Source organism: Sus scrofa, chromosome 6 (genome assembly GCF_000003025.6).
Source record: "Sus scrofa isolate TJ Tabasco breed Duroc chromosome 6, Sscrofa11.1, whole genome shotgun sequence".
Classification (NCBI taxonomy): domain Eukaryota; kingdom Metazoa; phylum Chordata; class Mammalia; order Artiodactyla; family Suidae; genus Sus; species Sus scrofa.
This window is the reverse complement of record NC_010448.4, coordinates 52,152,245-52,166,620: the sequence shown is the minus strand read 5'-3', so window position 1 is coordinate 52,166,620 and position 14,376 is coordinate 52,152,245. Positions and strand designations below refer to the sequence as shown.

The following is a 14,376-nucleotide window of genomic DNA, read 5'->3' as shown; positions in this document are numbered from 1 at the left end:
CTGCAAATATTAGTTCTTATGTAGTGTTTGACAACCTTTTGAGCTCAACGAAATTATCTTAGGTTACATCTTTTCCTACCATGTTCAGAAGCTACACAATATAGTGTAGTGTGGTTGTATCACATTCTCTTTTTTATTTTAAATAATGTGGCATCCGGTATGTTTTTGAATAGGAAAGGTCAAGAAAGATACCCACTAACGATGTTAAGGGTTAGTTTTTGGTGACCGGGTCAAGGAGCGTGGTGGTACAGAGGACTCTGAGCTCTTTGTCTGTGTATGTATATACACACACATATTCAGAACTTTCCATCAGCGGAGCTGAGACCCTCATGTTCCTTATAGTTGGATATGTTAAATTAGTTCTGCTCTTTCACTATTGCAAGCCCATCCTTTGAGCATCATCTTTAAATTTTTATATTCGTTAATAGTCTTATGGTCAGACTCATCAACCACTAAATTTTCTGTTTTTTCAGCTATTCAGAACAAACCAGGCATAAAGATCTTTCTCCTTTTGACCTCAAAAGCCGCTCTCTCTGGAGGCCAGGACGAAAGGCCCCCACTAACTGGTTCTCTTTTCTCCCATTAGATGTGCTATGGGAAGAGGGCAAGGCAGCCTTGGAGCAGCTGCTCAAGTTCATGGTGCACCCCGCTATCTCCTCCATCAACCTGACCACGGCCCTGGGCTCCCTCGCCAACATTGCCCGCCAGAGGCCCATGTTCATGTCCGAGGTGATTCAGGCCTACGAAACCCTGCACGGTAGGTTGGCCCCTTTCCCCCTCCCCCTCCCCTTCCCTTGTCCACTGGCCCGTCTCCTCTTTCCTGAGGAAACGTGAGCTAGGTAGCAGGCCCCTAAGGGATTCCCCATCGGTCTAGTAGGTGGTGGACACAAGGAAGGATTCTCTAGATCAGACACAAATCTTTTGGCAGTTGCATGTGACAGAACTTGGCTCAAAGCTGGCTTTAATATTGAGGTGTGTGTGGCTGAAATGACCTGATGTCTGTGAAGTACTTCAAAAAATTCCAGCTTTTCCCCTCTCCCTCTAAAAAAGCAGGGAAGATAGATGTGTCAAGATCAGCAAAGTATTGATGGGTACGTGGTGATTCATTATACTGTCTTCTTTGCTTTCGTGCATATGGGATAACTGAGAAACCTAGAGTGAATTATCAGTGTGTGTACATCATGAACCTGTCTCCATCTCTTGGCTCTCATGTGCCTCTTTCCTTGGGGTGGCAAATATGGCCACCAGTTGCTCTGGGCTTCCATTCCATCTGCCTGGCAACCCCAGGGGAGAGAGTGTTCCTTCCCAATCATTCCAGCAAAGGTCCAAGGGCTGATGCTCATTGTTTCTGATTGGCCAAGAAGACATTGTGAGCTGATCTCTGACCAGTCACAGTGGCCAAGGGATTGCAGTGTTCTTACTGGCCCCAAGTCTCTTGCCCACTTAGGCTGAGAATGGAGCCAGGGTGGTTCCCTCAAAGGAAAATGGGAGTGTCGTTGGCTGAGGAAGTGGGAGAAGATGCTGAGCAGGCAAAATTACAGGCATCCTCTTTAGCTCTGGAACAGGGGAGGCTCACTTCTCAAGGTGATTGTTAGAAGACATTAGAAAGTCCTTCTGCTGTCAGGGGCCAGTGATGAACTGTGGTGGCGGTTCACTTGGGACGATCAGCAGGTGCAGGTGGCAATTACAGCCTTCCCCAGGGCAAGCATATTGGAATTTCCAGACCACAGATGGAGGGAGATGAGACTTTATGTTTAATAAAAGGGAGGGTGAGTCTCTCTTTATTGTGACCAATACTGAAGGAGACTTCTAAAGGTCTTGAGTATCAGCTTATACTGGGGAAGGCCACATCTTAGATCTGAGAATGGAGGAACTTTTTGGAGTTGCCTGTCACCACTGTGTGAGCTGGGGCTTGGGAAGTAAGGCTCGGGCAGAGCCCCGTGAATTCTGTCCACAACACAAAGCTCTTGCTACTTTCCTCACAGCCAACCTGCCCCCAACTCTGGCCAAATCTCAGGTGAGCAGTGTGCGTAAGAACCTCAAGTTGCACCTGTTGAGTGTGCTGAAGCACCCAGCCTCCTTGGAGTTCCAGGCTCAGATCACCACCCTGCTGGTAGACCTGGGCACGCCTCAGGCGGAGATCGCCCGCAACATGCCCAGCAGCAAGGACGCTCGCAAGCGGCCCCGAGATGACTCGGATTCCACGCTCAAGAAGATGAAGCTGGGTAAGCTGTGGAGCCAAGTCAGGCCTGGAAGGAGAAGGTGGCAGGGACTGACCATATTTGAATTCTGTACAGGCAACCGTAAGCTTAATTTACATTATAAATTACATTGTGTGGGAGTTTCTGCTGTGGCACGGTGGGTTAAGGATCTAGCATTGTTTCTGTGGTGATTCAGGTTCAATTTCCAGCCTGGTGCATTGGGTTAATGATCCAGTGTTGCCACAGCTGTGGTGTAGGTTGAAGCTGCAGGGATTTGATCCCTGACCTGAAAACATCCATATGCCACAGGTGTGGCCATAAAAAAAAAAATCGCATTGGGAGTTCCCGTCGTGGCGCAGTGGTTAACGAATCCGACTAGGAACCATGAGGTTGCGGGTTCGGTCCCTGCCCTTGCTCAGTGGGTTAACGATCCGGCGTTGCCGTGAGCTGTGGTGTAGGTTGCAGACGCGGCTCGGATCCTGCGTTGCTGTGGCTCTGGCGTAGGCTGGCGGCCACAGCTCCGATTAGATCCCTAGGCTGGGAACCTCCATATGCCGCAGGAGCGGCCCAAGAAATAGCAAAAAGACAAAAAAAAAAAAAAAAAAATCGCATTGTATACATATAATGACAACTAATAAATGTTCTCAAAAATGGAGTTTGGGGGAGTTCCCGTTGTGGCACAACAGGATAGTCAGTGTCTCTGCAGCACCAGGATGCGTATTTGATCCCCAGCTCTGCACAGTGGGTTAAAGGATCTGAAGTTGTCACAGCTGCAGTGGGGGTTGCACCTGTTGCCCATATCTGATCCCTGGCTGGGGAACTCCATATGCCACGGGGTGGCCAAAAGAATAGAATTTTTTTTTTTTTTTGGTCTTGTCTGGGGCCACACCCTCAGTATATGGAGGTTCCCAGGCTAGGGGTCCATTCGGAGCTGCAGCTGCCGTCCTACGCCACAGCAACGCCAGATCCGAGCCACGTCTGCGACCCACACCACAGCTCATGGCAACGCCGAATCCTTAACCCACTGAGCAAGGCCAGGGATCGAACCAGCAACTTCATGGTTCAGGGTTGGATTAATTTCCGCTATGCCACGACAGGAACTCCAAGTATATAATATTCTTAAAAGTAATTATGAGTTATTTAAATTATACAGAAAAGAGTGAAATGAAAATAGTCTCCCTCTAGTTCTCTTGTGGGTTAAAACAGGTTATAGAACTGACATTGTCACTGCAGCAGCTTCGATCACTGCTGTAGCTGGGTTCGATCCCTAGTATGGGAACTCCCACATGCCATGGGCAAAGCCAAAAAGGAAATAGTTTCCCTTTTATCCCTATCCCCAAAAGTAAGCACTTCTCAAGTATTAACGCTTTTATTTTCTTTCAGAAATGCCTTATATATATAGAGTTCTCCTTTCCTGTGTTTCATTTATAAATTGATTTTCTATTTGATGTATTTTTTGGGAGGAGGGCGGCAATACCTGTGGCATGCAGAAGTTCCCAGGCCAGGGATTCTGAATCGTTACAACTAGGCCAGCCTTTTTGATGTATTTTTTTTGGTCTTTTTAGGGCTGCAACTGCACCATATGGAGGTTCCCAGGTAGGGGTTGAATTGGAACTGTAGCTGCCAGCCTACACCACAGCCACAGCAGTGTAGGATCTGGCCCACCTCTTTGACCTACACCACAGCTCACGGCAACGCCCAATCCTTAATCCACTGAGCAAGGCCAGGGATGGAACATGGTTCCCAGTCGGATTTGTTTCTGCTCCTCCACGATGGGAACACCTTTTTTTTTTTTTTTTTTTTAAGTGTAAAGATTGTTGTAGTGTGACAATCTTCCATGTCCAGTCATAGGACAAGTTCCCAGTAGTGTGCTTGGTGGGGCAAAGAGCTTATGCACTGAAAGTTATTTTTTGCCAATCAACTTTATTTTTCTGTTACTTTAACCTTTTGATTTGGAAATAATTTTGAACTTGCAGGTAAGTTATACGAATAGTACCAAGCACTCCTGTGTACCCATCACAAGGTGAGGATCACACATTGCATTTAGTTGTCATGGCCCTTGAGTCTCCCAAATCGAATCCTCAGCCATATGTTTCATGACCTTGACATTGTAGAGTCCAGAGCAGCTGTTTGGTAAAATGTCCTTCCTATTGGGTTTGTTGGCTTTTGCCTCCTGATTGAATTCAGGTTCTGCACTTTGGGCAGGAACCCAGCAGAAGTGATGCCCCAACCTCCCATGTGTCTTATAAGGAGGCACATGATGTCAGTTTGTCTCGTTACTGGTGATGGGAATTTGATCTCTCGGTGGAAGTGAGTGTAACGTACCCTTTTTGCCGTTGATACTCGAAACTGTATGAAGTACCGGCTCCTCTTCAGACTTTAACCGGTGGTCTTGGCATCCATTGGTGATTGTTGCTGCCTCTTATTATTATAATAGTTATTAAAAATTTCCTTCTACATTTATTACTTGGCATTTTACTGTAAGGAAGAGGTTTTGTTTCTTCCTACTTTTTTTTTTTAATTAAAATTTTTTTTTGGTTGTCCTGTGGCTGGAATTTCAGCTGTGGCAATGCTGGATCTTTTTTTTTTTGCTTTTTAGGTCCAGACCTGCAGCATATGGAAGTTCCCAGGCTAGGGGTCAAATCGGACTTTTGTCTGCTACCTACACTGCAGCTCATGGCAATGCCAGATCCTTAACCCACTGAGCGAGGCCAGGGACTGAACCCACATCCTCATGGGTACTAGTAGGGTTCGTTATCCTTGAGCCACAGCGAGAACTCCCAACGCTGGATCTTTTAACCCACTGTGCCAGTCCAGGGATCCAATCTGTCTTAGCTGCAGAGATGCCACCACTCCCTTTCACCACAGCGAGAACTCCTCTTCTCTCTACTTTATTATCATTGTGGACTTGTGGTTCTTATTTATTCTCTGGGTTATAATCCATTACTGTTGTTATTCATTTTGTTGCTCAGAATGTCTCATATTTAGCAGTGTGGGCATTGAGCTGGCTCATATATGAGATCCCTTAAGTTTTTTTGAGCATTTCTGATTTTCTGGTGTAACAAGATGTCCTAGACTCATCCTGTGCTTTCATTACCCCAGCCTTGCAAACAGCTATTTCTCTGATTTCTTTTGAGTAGGAAATAGTTTCAGAAATCAAGATCTGAGCACCAGATATGCCCATTGCTATAATGGGGTATACACCCCCAGCAGTGTGTGTGCCAGTTGCCCAACTCTTAACAGCTCTGGACATTCTGTAAACCCTCTGGGTATAAATGGTGTTCTAGGTTTTTGGGTTTTTTGTTTGTTTGTTTGTCTGTTTTGTCTTTTTATGGCTGCACCTGTGGCATGTGGAGGTTCCCAGGCTAGGGGTTGAATCGGAGGTGTAGCTGCTGGCCTACACCGCAGCCATAGCAATGCCAGATCCAAGCTGAGTCTGCGACCTACACCACAGTTCACGGCAACGCCAGATCCTTAACCCATGGAGCGAGGCCAGGGATTGAACCTGCAACCTCATGGTTCCTAGTCGGATTCGTTTCCTCTGCGCCAAGACGGGAACTCCGGCGTCCTAGGTTTAGATTTGTTGTCTTGCATTTATTGGGGTTGGGGGATGCACATTGTTTTACATTTATTAGCTATTTGAATTTTTGTGAAGTCTCCATTCTATCAAGTTGTTCAGCATTTTGTACTTGAATTGTATATGCCCTTGGTTACTGCAGGGCATCAGCTCTTTGTCACAATCTTTTTTTTTTTTTTTTTTTTTTTTTTTTTTTTGTCTTTTTGCCTTTTCTTGAGCAGCTCTCGTAGCATATGGAGGTTGCCAGGCTAAGGGTCTAATCAGAGCTGTAGCCACCTGCCTACACCAGAGCCACAGCAACGCGGGATCTGAGCTGCGTCTGTGACCTACACCACAGCTCACGGCAACGCCAGATCCTTCACCCACTGAGCAAGAGCAGGGATTGAACCCGCAACCTCATGGTTCCTAGGCGGACTGAGCCACAACGGGAACTCATGTCACTATGTTTTTTAAGAGACTGCTTAGCATTTCATCTTATTTTTGCCTTAATCTATTTAACTCAGCACTCTATTGAACATTCCAGCTTTTCCACTTTTATAAATACAGCTTCAAGGACCATCTTTGCACATAAGGCTATTTCTCTAATTTTCATTTTATTAGTTTTTTCCCTTGAGTTAGAACTGCTGTACTTGTATTCCACCAGCCTGTTACTGTTGGAAATTGTGTGCCATATATCTGTGGCGTCATTGTCGCAGTAAATTCTCTGTCCATTTTACCTTAGCTATATCTGTGATTAAGTTTTTAGGATAGATAACTAAAAGTGGGATTGCTGTGTCAAAGAAGTGTGCACATTTAAAATTTTGACCTACTGTCAAACTGCCCTTCCACATGGCTATACCAGCTTATATTTCCAGTTTACACCCCTTCTAAAAACTGTCACTACCAACCTTTCTATTTTTTGTAAATCATATAGGCATGCTTGCTAACTTATTTAGGATGCTTTACATTTTCCTGATTCCTGGTGAGGTTGAGCACTATTTCAAAGATAGATGTTTGGATATAATAGGAGTTCTCGTTGTGGTGCATCAGAAATGAATCTGACTAGGAACCATGAGAACACAGGTTCGATCCCTGGCCTCGCTCAGTGGGTTAGGGATCTGGCGTTGCTGTGAGCTGTGGTGTAGGTTGTAGAGATGGCTTAGATCTGACATTGCCGTGGCTGTGGTGTAGGCCTGCGGCTACACTCTGATTCAACCGCTAGCCTGGGAACCTCCATATGCTGAGGATGCGATCCTAAAAAAATATAATAATAATAATAATAATAAAACTCTATGAAATTATTAGTTCAACTTTTTGTCTTTTTGGAGCCTAGTGTGATGGGCTAAGCAGGTCCCGTTTCCCAAAGGAGAACTAAGGCCTTGAGAGAGGCAGGTAGTTCCTAGGCTCATATGGCACAAAGATCTTCACCTGCTGCCCTACACCTATTTGTTGAGGCTGGAGGAAGGGAGGGCCTCCTGCTCTCTCTAGAGCCAGCATCTAGTCTCCTTCTTTATCCCAGAGCCCAACCTGGGAGAAGACGACGAGGACAAGGACTTGGAGCCGGGCCCCTCAGGGACCTCGAAGGCCTCAGCGCAGATCTCAGGCCAGTCAGATACAGATATCACAGCCGATTTCCTACAGCCTCTGCTGACACCTGACAACGTGGCTAATCTGGTGAGGATGGTTGGGGGGCCATTTCCCACGAGGCAGGGAGGAAAGGTCTCTAGTCTTTTCCCTGCCCCTCCACTCCACCCGGCCCACCTCTTCCAGATGACACCAGACCTGACACACTTTTCTGTTCTCAGGGTTGGGAGCGTGTCATCCAGGGGTCCCTCCTCACCCTGGATGGACCTCTTCTTGGATGATATTTACTCCTTCAGGATGTCACTTGTCACCCCCCTTCCAAATAATCCCTCTGTGGGTCTTCTGAGTCTCCCTCCAGACTCACTCATTCTCACTCTCTCTGGTCTTCTTTGCAGGGAGGGTCTGTTAACTGGAGAGTGAACCCCATGACTTATTTACCCATTGCTGGGGTGGGATGGTCAGTGTTTTGTTCGGATTTTCAAAGATGTCCTGCTCCAAAGTGAAAATCCACTGGTTTGAATTGATGTGTGGGTTGGAGGGGTGTGGGGAGGTCTCACTTCAGCCCTCTGGTTGTAGCAGCTTGGATACCTTTCTGTTGGGTGCTCATGGGGATTGCCTCTGCCCATGCTCAGCTCTCCCTCTGCTGAGAGGCTCCGGGGGGCTTAGTCTGTCTTGAGCATATACCTCATCTTTGGTGCTTCCCCACTCGGCCTGGGTATGGAACGGACGTGATTGTGTCAGTGAGTAAGGGACGGCTCCTCTTCCTGGGCATCTTGCAGGTCCTCATCAGCATGGTGTACCTGCCTGAGGCCATGCCCGCTTCCTTCCAAGCCATCTACACCCCAGTGGAGTCAGCAGGCACTGAAGCCCAGATCAAGCACCTGGCTCGACTCATGGCCACACAGATGACAGCTGCAGGACTAGGGCCAGGTGAGTGTCACATGGGCTGACTTGGGTCAGGGGTTGGTACTGTGGTCACTGGGTTCTCCTTGCTGAAAGAGCACCTCTTTGTAGTGGTACAAATGAAAATCACATGAGATCTTAGGTGTAAATAATTACAGGTCCCGTAGATATCGTGAGTACTCAATATTTGGAATCCAACAGACCTGGGTTTGAGGTCTAAGGCAAACCAGACTACCTCAGCCACTCACTGGCTACTCATGGCATTAGCCCTGCAGAGACAAACACTAGTTAGTTTTTCCTAGTCTTGAGCATCATATAACTAGGATCCTAAAGTCTGGCTTCTTTTGTTCAGCATTAAGTTTTTGAGGTTCATCCAAGTTGGTGTGTGAGCCAGTAGTTTTTAAAATTTCTCAATGAGGAGTTCCCGTCGTGGCGCAGTGGTTAACGAATCCGACTGGCAACCATGAGGTTGCGGGTTCTGTCCCTGCCCTTGCTCAGTGGGTTAACGATCCAGTGTTACTGTGAGCTGTGGTGTAGGTCGCAGATGAGGCTCAGTTCCCGCATTGCTATGGCTCTGGCGTAGGCCGGTGGCTACAGCTCCAATTCGACCCCTAGTCTGGGAACCTCCATATGCCGCGGGAGCGGCCCAAGAAATAGCAAAAAGACAAAAAATAAATAAATAAAATTTCTCAATGATATTCCATCATGTGAATCGGCCACCATTTGTTTATCCACACCCCTCTGTGAATGGACCTGTGGAATATTTACAGGTTTGGCCTTTGTGAATAAAGTTACTGTGATCATTTGTGTACAAGTGTTTTGACGCACACATGCCCTCATTTATCTTGAGTATATACCAAGGAGTGAAATTGTTGGCTTGAGTTTGTGTATGTTCAGTGCGATTAGACACTGCTTATCAGCTTTCCGAAGTGGCGGTACCATTTGCTGCTCCCTCCAGTGGGGAATGGCATTTCTAGTTTGAGCCTCAGTTGTTAACATTACAAAATGGAGATGAAAAAAGTACCTGTCCAAAAAGGCCTTTTGCAGATTTAAATGAGTTTTGTGGATACACGGCTTAGAATGGAGCCTGGCAGACAGGAGGTCCTTGAAAGAGAGGAGGTGGGTCTGACAAGAGCCTCTTTGCTGCCTTGCCCTCAGGCGTGGAGCAGACCAAACAGTGCAAGGAGGAGCCCAAGGAGGAGAAGGTGGTGAAGCCGGAGAGTGTCCTGATCAAGCGGCGCCTCTCAGCCCAGGGCCAGGCCATCTCAGTCGTGGGCTCCCTGAGCTCCATGTCCACCCTGGAGGAGGAGGCACCCCAGGCCAAGAGGAGGCCAGAGCCCATCATCCCTGTCACGCAGCCCCGGTGAGTCCCCTCACAGGTGCTGGTGCAGGACCGGGGACCTGGTTCTTGGTGTGCGTGTGTTTGTGGCCAAGACAGATAAACAGAGTTTGGTCTGGATGAGGGTCTCTTATTCCCCAGTCAGCGCCATACCCACTAAGCCCTACCTATTGTTTTCTTTCTTTCTTTCTTTTTTTTTTTTTTTGTGAAATTTTGGTTTTGTTTTGTATTTTTGTGTTTTTTGCCTTTTCTAGGGCCGCTCCCGCGGCATATGGAGGTTCCCAGGCTAGGGGTCTAATTGGAGCTGTAGCCGCTGGCCTACACCACAGCTCACCACAACACCAGATCCTTTAACCCACTGAGCAAGGCCAGGGACTGAACCCACAACCTCATCGTTCTTAGTCGGATTCTTTAACCACTGTGCCACGATGGGAACTCCTCTTTCTTTTTTTTCTGGCCACAGCCATGACATATGAAAGTTCCCAGGCCAGGGATTGAATCTGAGCCACAGCTGTGACCTGCGCCACAGTTGCGGCAACACTGGGTCCTTTAACCCACTGACCCGGGCTGGGGATCGAGCCCACGTCTCTACAGCGACACAAGCCACTGCAGTCAGATTCTCAAGGTGCTGCCACAGTGGGAACTCTAGCTATTGTTTTCTTTTATATAAAAATACTCCCTTACTTATATCTAAAATTGGGACGGGGAGGAGTTCCACTGTGGCTCAGTGAGTTAAGGATCCAGTATTGTCCCTGATGTGGCTTAGGTCACTGCTGTGGTTTGGCTCAAGCCCTGGCCTGGGAACTTCCATATATTGGGAATGAGGAAAAAAAAAGAAAAAAAAAACATTAAAAATAAAATTGGGGCGTTCCCGTCGTGGCGCAGCAAAAACAAATCCAACTAGGAACCATGAGGTTGCAGGTTCAATCCCTGGCCTCACTCAGTGGGTTAAGGATCTGGCATTGCCGTGAGTTGTGGCATAGATCACAGACGTGGCTCAGGTCTGGCGTTGCTGTGGCTGTGGCATAGGCCAGTGGCTACAGCTCTGATTCAATCCCTAGCCTGGGACCCTCCATATGCCATGGGTGCGGCCCTCAAAAGACCAAAAGAAAAAAGAAAAAAAGAAAAATTGGAACGATAGTATCTCTCTCTAAGGGTGGGGTAGAATTTGAGGAGTTCCCACTGGTGGTTGGATGATTCAGTTTGCTGACTGTTGGTAGGGTGGGCAGTGATAACGATGTAAAGCCCTCAGCCTGTGGGAAGTGCTGCTTGTTGTCGACATCCTTATCCTTATACTCACCTGCCTTACAGACCACAGGATCCAGCCTGTTCCACCCTGTCGCCAGCCAAGGCCTGCTAACAGGGCCATGCCTGATCTGCTGCCCCTCCAGGCTCTCTGTGTCCCTTCCTCCCTCCTCCAGCCACCTCAGCCTCTTGGTATTTCTTGAACAGCCAAGCAGCAGGTCTCTGCTGTTGAAGGCCTTTGCACCACCTGTTCCCTCTGCCTTGAATGCTCATCCCCCAGATATTTGCGGATCTTATTCCCTCACTTCATTCACATCTCCAGTCACCTGTTGTCTGCTCCTTATAGAAGCCTTTCCTGAAATACTGTTCACAAAACCAAAATAGCATTTTCTTCCTTCTTGTTACCCTCTACCCTGCCGAGCTTCAGAGTCACAGAGGAGTCAGAGAGACAGCTTGGGAGGGGAGAGGGGGCGGAGGGTGTCTTGTGTGGCATGGGCTGAGAGAGTCACTCTGTGGGTCTGGGCTCCAGAACAGGAGTTCCAAGTCTGAGTCACCGTGTCCTTGTCCCTTCTCTCCCTTGTAGGCTGGCGGGTGCTGGTGGGCGCAAGAAAATCTTCCGCCTGTGTGATGTGCTGAAGCCCTTGACGGATGCCCAGGTTGAGGCCATGAAGCTGGGTGCTGTGAAGCGGATCCTGCGGGCTGAGAAGGCCGTGGCCTGCAGCGGGGCGGCCCAGGTGTGCCCCTGTCCCTGGAGCCCCTCCTTCCAATCCCTCTCCCCAAGAGTCTACCTTGCACCCCAGCGGAGAGACGGGCCCTGGGGTCAACCCTGCCTGGCTCTAGATCCCAGCTCTGCCGCTCGCCAGCCACTTCTTCAGGCCTCACTCTGTCCTCCATAAATCAGAGAGCAGCAGCTCCACACAGGTGACCAGGAGGAAGAAAGCTGTGCACACGCATGTGCTCTTGCTCAGCACAGGGCAGCTTCAAGGAAGAGTCCTGTGAGTGCGGGCTGCCTCCTGCTTCCTTCCTGTGGTTAACAGTGTTGTTCTTGGAGTTCCCGTTGTGGCGCAGCAGAAACAAATCCAACTAGGAACCATGAGGTTGTGGGTTCGATCCCAGGCCTCGCTCAGTGGGTTAAGGATCTGGCATTGCTGTGAACTGTGTTGTAGGTCACAGACTCGGCTTGGTTCTCGAGTTGCTGTGGCTGTGGTGTAGGCCAGGCAGCCACAGCTCTGATTCAGCCCCTAACCTGGGAACCTCCATGGGTGCAGCCCTAAAAAAACAAAAAGACAAAAAAAAAAAAACCAACAAAAAGGAAAAAAACAGTATTCTTGTTCTTGCCCTGTCGCTTCGTATACCCCTGCTCTGAATCTGATTCTGCCACCCTCTGGCATTATAACCTCAGTCAAGCAACTTTTTCTATATTTTTTGAAGTTTATTTCTTTCTTTGTCTTTTTCTCTTTTTAGGGCCACACCCGCAGTATATGGTGGTTCCCAGGCGAGAGGTCCAATCAGAGCTACAGCTGCTGGCCTACGCCAGAGCCACAACAATGCAGGATCCAAGCCTTGTCTGTGACCTACACCACTCAACCCACTGAGCAAGGCCAGGGATTGAACCCACAACCTCATGGTTCCTAGTCAGGTTTGTTTCCGCTGCACCACAACAGGAATTCCCTGAAGTTTTCTTTTGTTTGTTTTGCTTTTTTTTTTTTTTTTTTTTTTTTTGTCTTTTTGCCTTTTCTTGGGCCTCTCCCACAGCATATGGGACGATCGGAGCTGTAGCTGCCAGCCTACGCCACAGCCACAGCAACGTGGGATCCGAGCCGCGTCTGCGACCTACACCACAGCTCACAGCAATGCCGGATCCTTAACCCACTGAGCTAGGGCAGGGATCAAACCCGAAACCTCATGGTTCCTAGTCGGATTCGTTAACCACTGTGCCACGATGGAAACTCCCCTGAAGTTTATTTTTAATTAACCAAAGAGTAGACATACTCTCTCTGTTACAAAATATTTTTTTCAGGCCATAGAGATATCAGACATCATCTTTGGCCCCCACTTATATGCCGTCTTCCTTCCGCAGAGGTGACGAATGTACAGATTAGGGGAATCCTTCAAGATCTTAAGTATGTAGATGTTAGTTCTAGAAATCTAGATATTTATAGTTCAGATATTTATAATTTTTATTTCAGATATTTATAATTTAGATATTATGCCTAGATATTTTTCCTAGTTTTATTCTGATGATTGACTTTTTTTCCTTCCTTTTCATTTTTTTCTTCCATACATGAGACCTACTGAGAATGAGGTTCTTCAGCTTTCCTTCCTCACTCAGCACTGGGTCTGCACTAGGAGTCCTTGAGGCTGAGTAGGAGTTGCAAGGCTCACTTGTGGGGTACCTGGGGTGCCCACCCCCATACCCACACACACACTTGCTCTCCTGGCAGGTGCGCATCAAGATCCTGGCCAGCCTGGTGACCCAGTTTGACTCGGGCCTGAAGGCCGAGGTCCTGTCCTTCATCCTGGAGGATGTACGGGCCCGCCTGGACCTGGCCTTCGCCTGGCTCTACCAGGAGTACAATGCCTACCTAGCAGCCGGTGCTGCGGGCACCCTGGACAAGTATGAGGACTGCCTTATCCGCCTGCTCTCCGGCCTGCAGGAGAAGCCAGACCAGAAGGATGGGTGAGGGGGCGGCCCTGTGCACTCCCGTCCCCCGTCCTGTGCCCTGCCTTTCCGTTCTGGTTTCTGACCCCCTCCCTCTTCATCAGCACCCAGATTGTTCCTCCGCGTGTGCATCCCTTTTCTCCCTCTTCTCCCCACTGTCTGCACGACAAGGTTGCTTCCGTGCAGGCTTGGAGCCCTGTGCCCCGGGCTTGTTCTCTGGCTCTGCTGCTTGCTCTCTGACCTGTGTCACTTACCCTCTGAGCCTCCATTTTCTCATATAATACATGACGAGTAACAGCGTCTGCTTTGGAGGCTGGTTCCCGAGGTTGACTTCTCACCATCCCCACCTCTTGCCCACATCGGTTCTGTAGCTTCCTCCGTGTCCTGGATTTCCAGCTTATTCATTCTCCACATAGCAGCTCAGGTGACACTTTATAAATGTAAACCGTGTCTTGTTATTTCCCCACTAAAAACCTTCCATTGTCCTCAGCTAAAATGCACCTCCTTACTGTGTCCTATGAGACCGTGTATAATCCAGTCCACGCCAACCTCTTCAGCCTCTTTTTTGCCTCCCTGCATTTCACTGCCCCCGAACTTTAGCTCGCTGGCCTTCAGTCTCCTGTTCCTCTGATAGACTCACTCTGCTCTACCTGGAATGCTCTCCCCCTACTTCTTCCGTGGCTGGCTCTTTCTCCTTTGCCAGCATTGACAACTGTTATCTCCAAGCAGCCTTTTCTGGTCACCACATCTCAAAGAACAGCCTCCCGTCATCCCCTCCCATTGCTATATTAAACAAGCTAGGAATCTCCATTTGAAAAATGGGAGCAACTGAGTTTCCAAGAGGTCGTCTCTGCCCAGGACACCCACCTGGCAGTGTCTGAACCCT

At 48.4% G+C, this 14,376-nt stretch overlaps 1 protein-coding gene across 2 annotated transcripts in view; it reads left to right on the top strand.

Annotated features, from left to right (window-relative positions):
* The window catches only part of SYMPK (symplekin), a 44,803-nt gene that overhangs the window by 13,762 nt on the left and 16,665 nt on the right, over positions 1-14,376 (top strand). For both annotated transcript variants that reach the window (XM_005664608.3, XM_021094592.1), the window contains 7 exons: positions 587-757; positions 1,986-2,225; positions 7,277-7,431; positions 8,121-8,271; positions 9,403-9,607; positions 11,412-11,562; positions 13,273-13,508. In XM_005664608.3, coding sequence (XP_005664665.2) covers positions 587-757; positions 1,986-2,225; positions 7,277-7,431; positions 8,121-8,271; positions 9,403-9,607; positions 11,412-11,562; positions 13,273-13,508 — 1,309 coding nt within the window. The remainder of the gene's footprint in view (positions 1-586; positions 758-1,985; positions 2,226-7,276; positions 7,432-8,120; positions 8,272-9,402; positions 9,608-11,411; positions 11,563-13,272; positions 13,509-14,376) is intronic.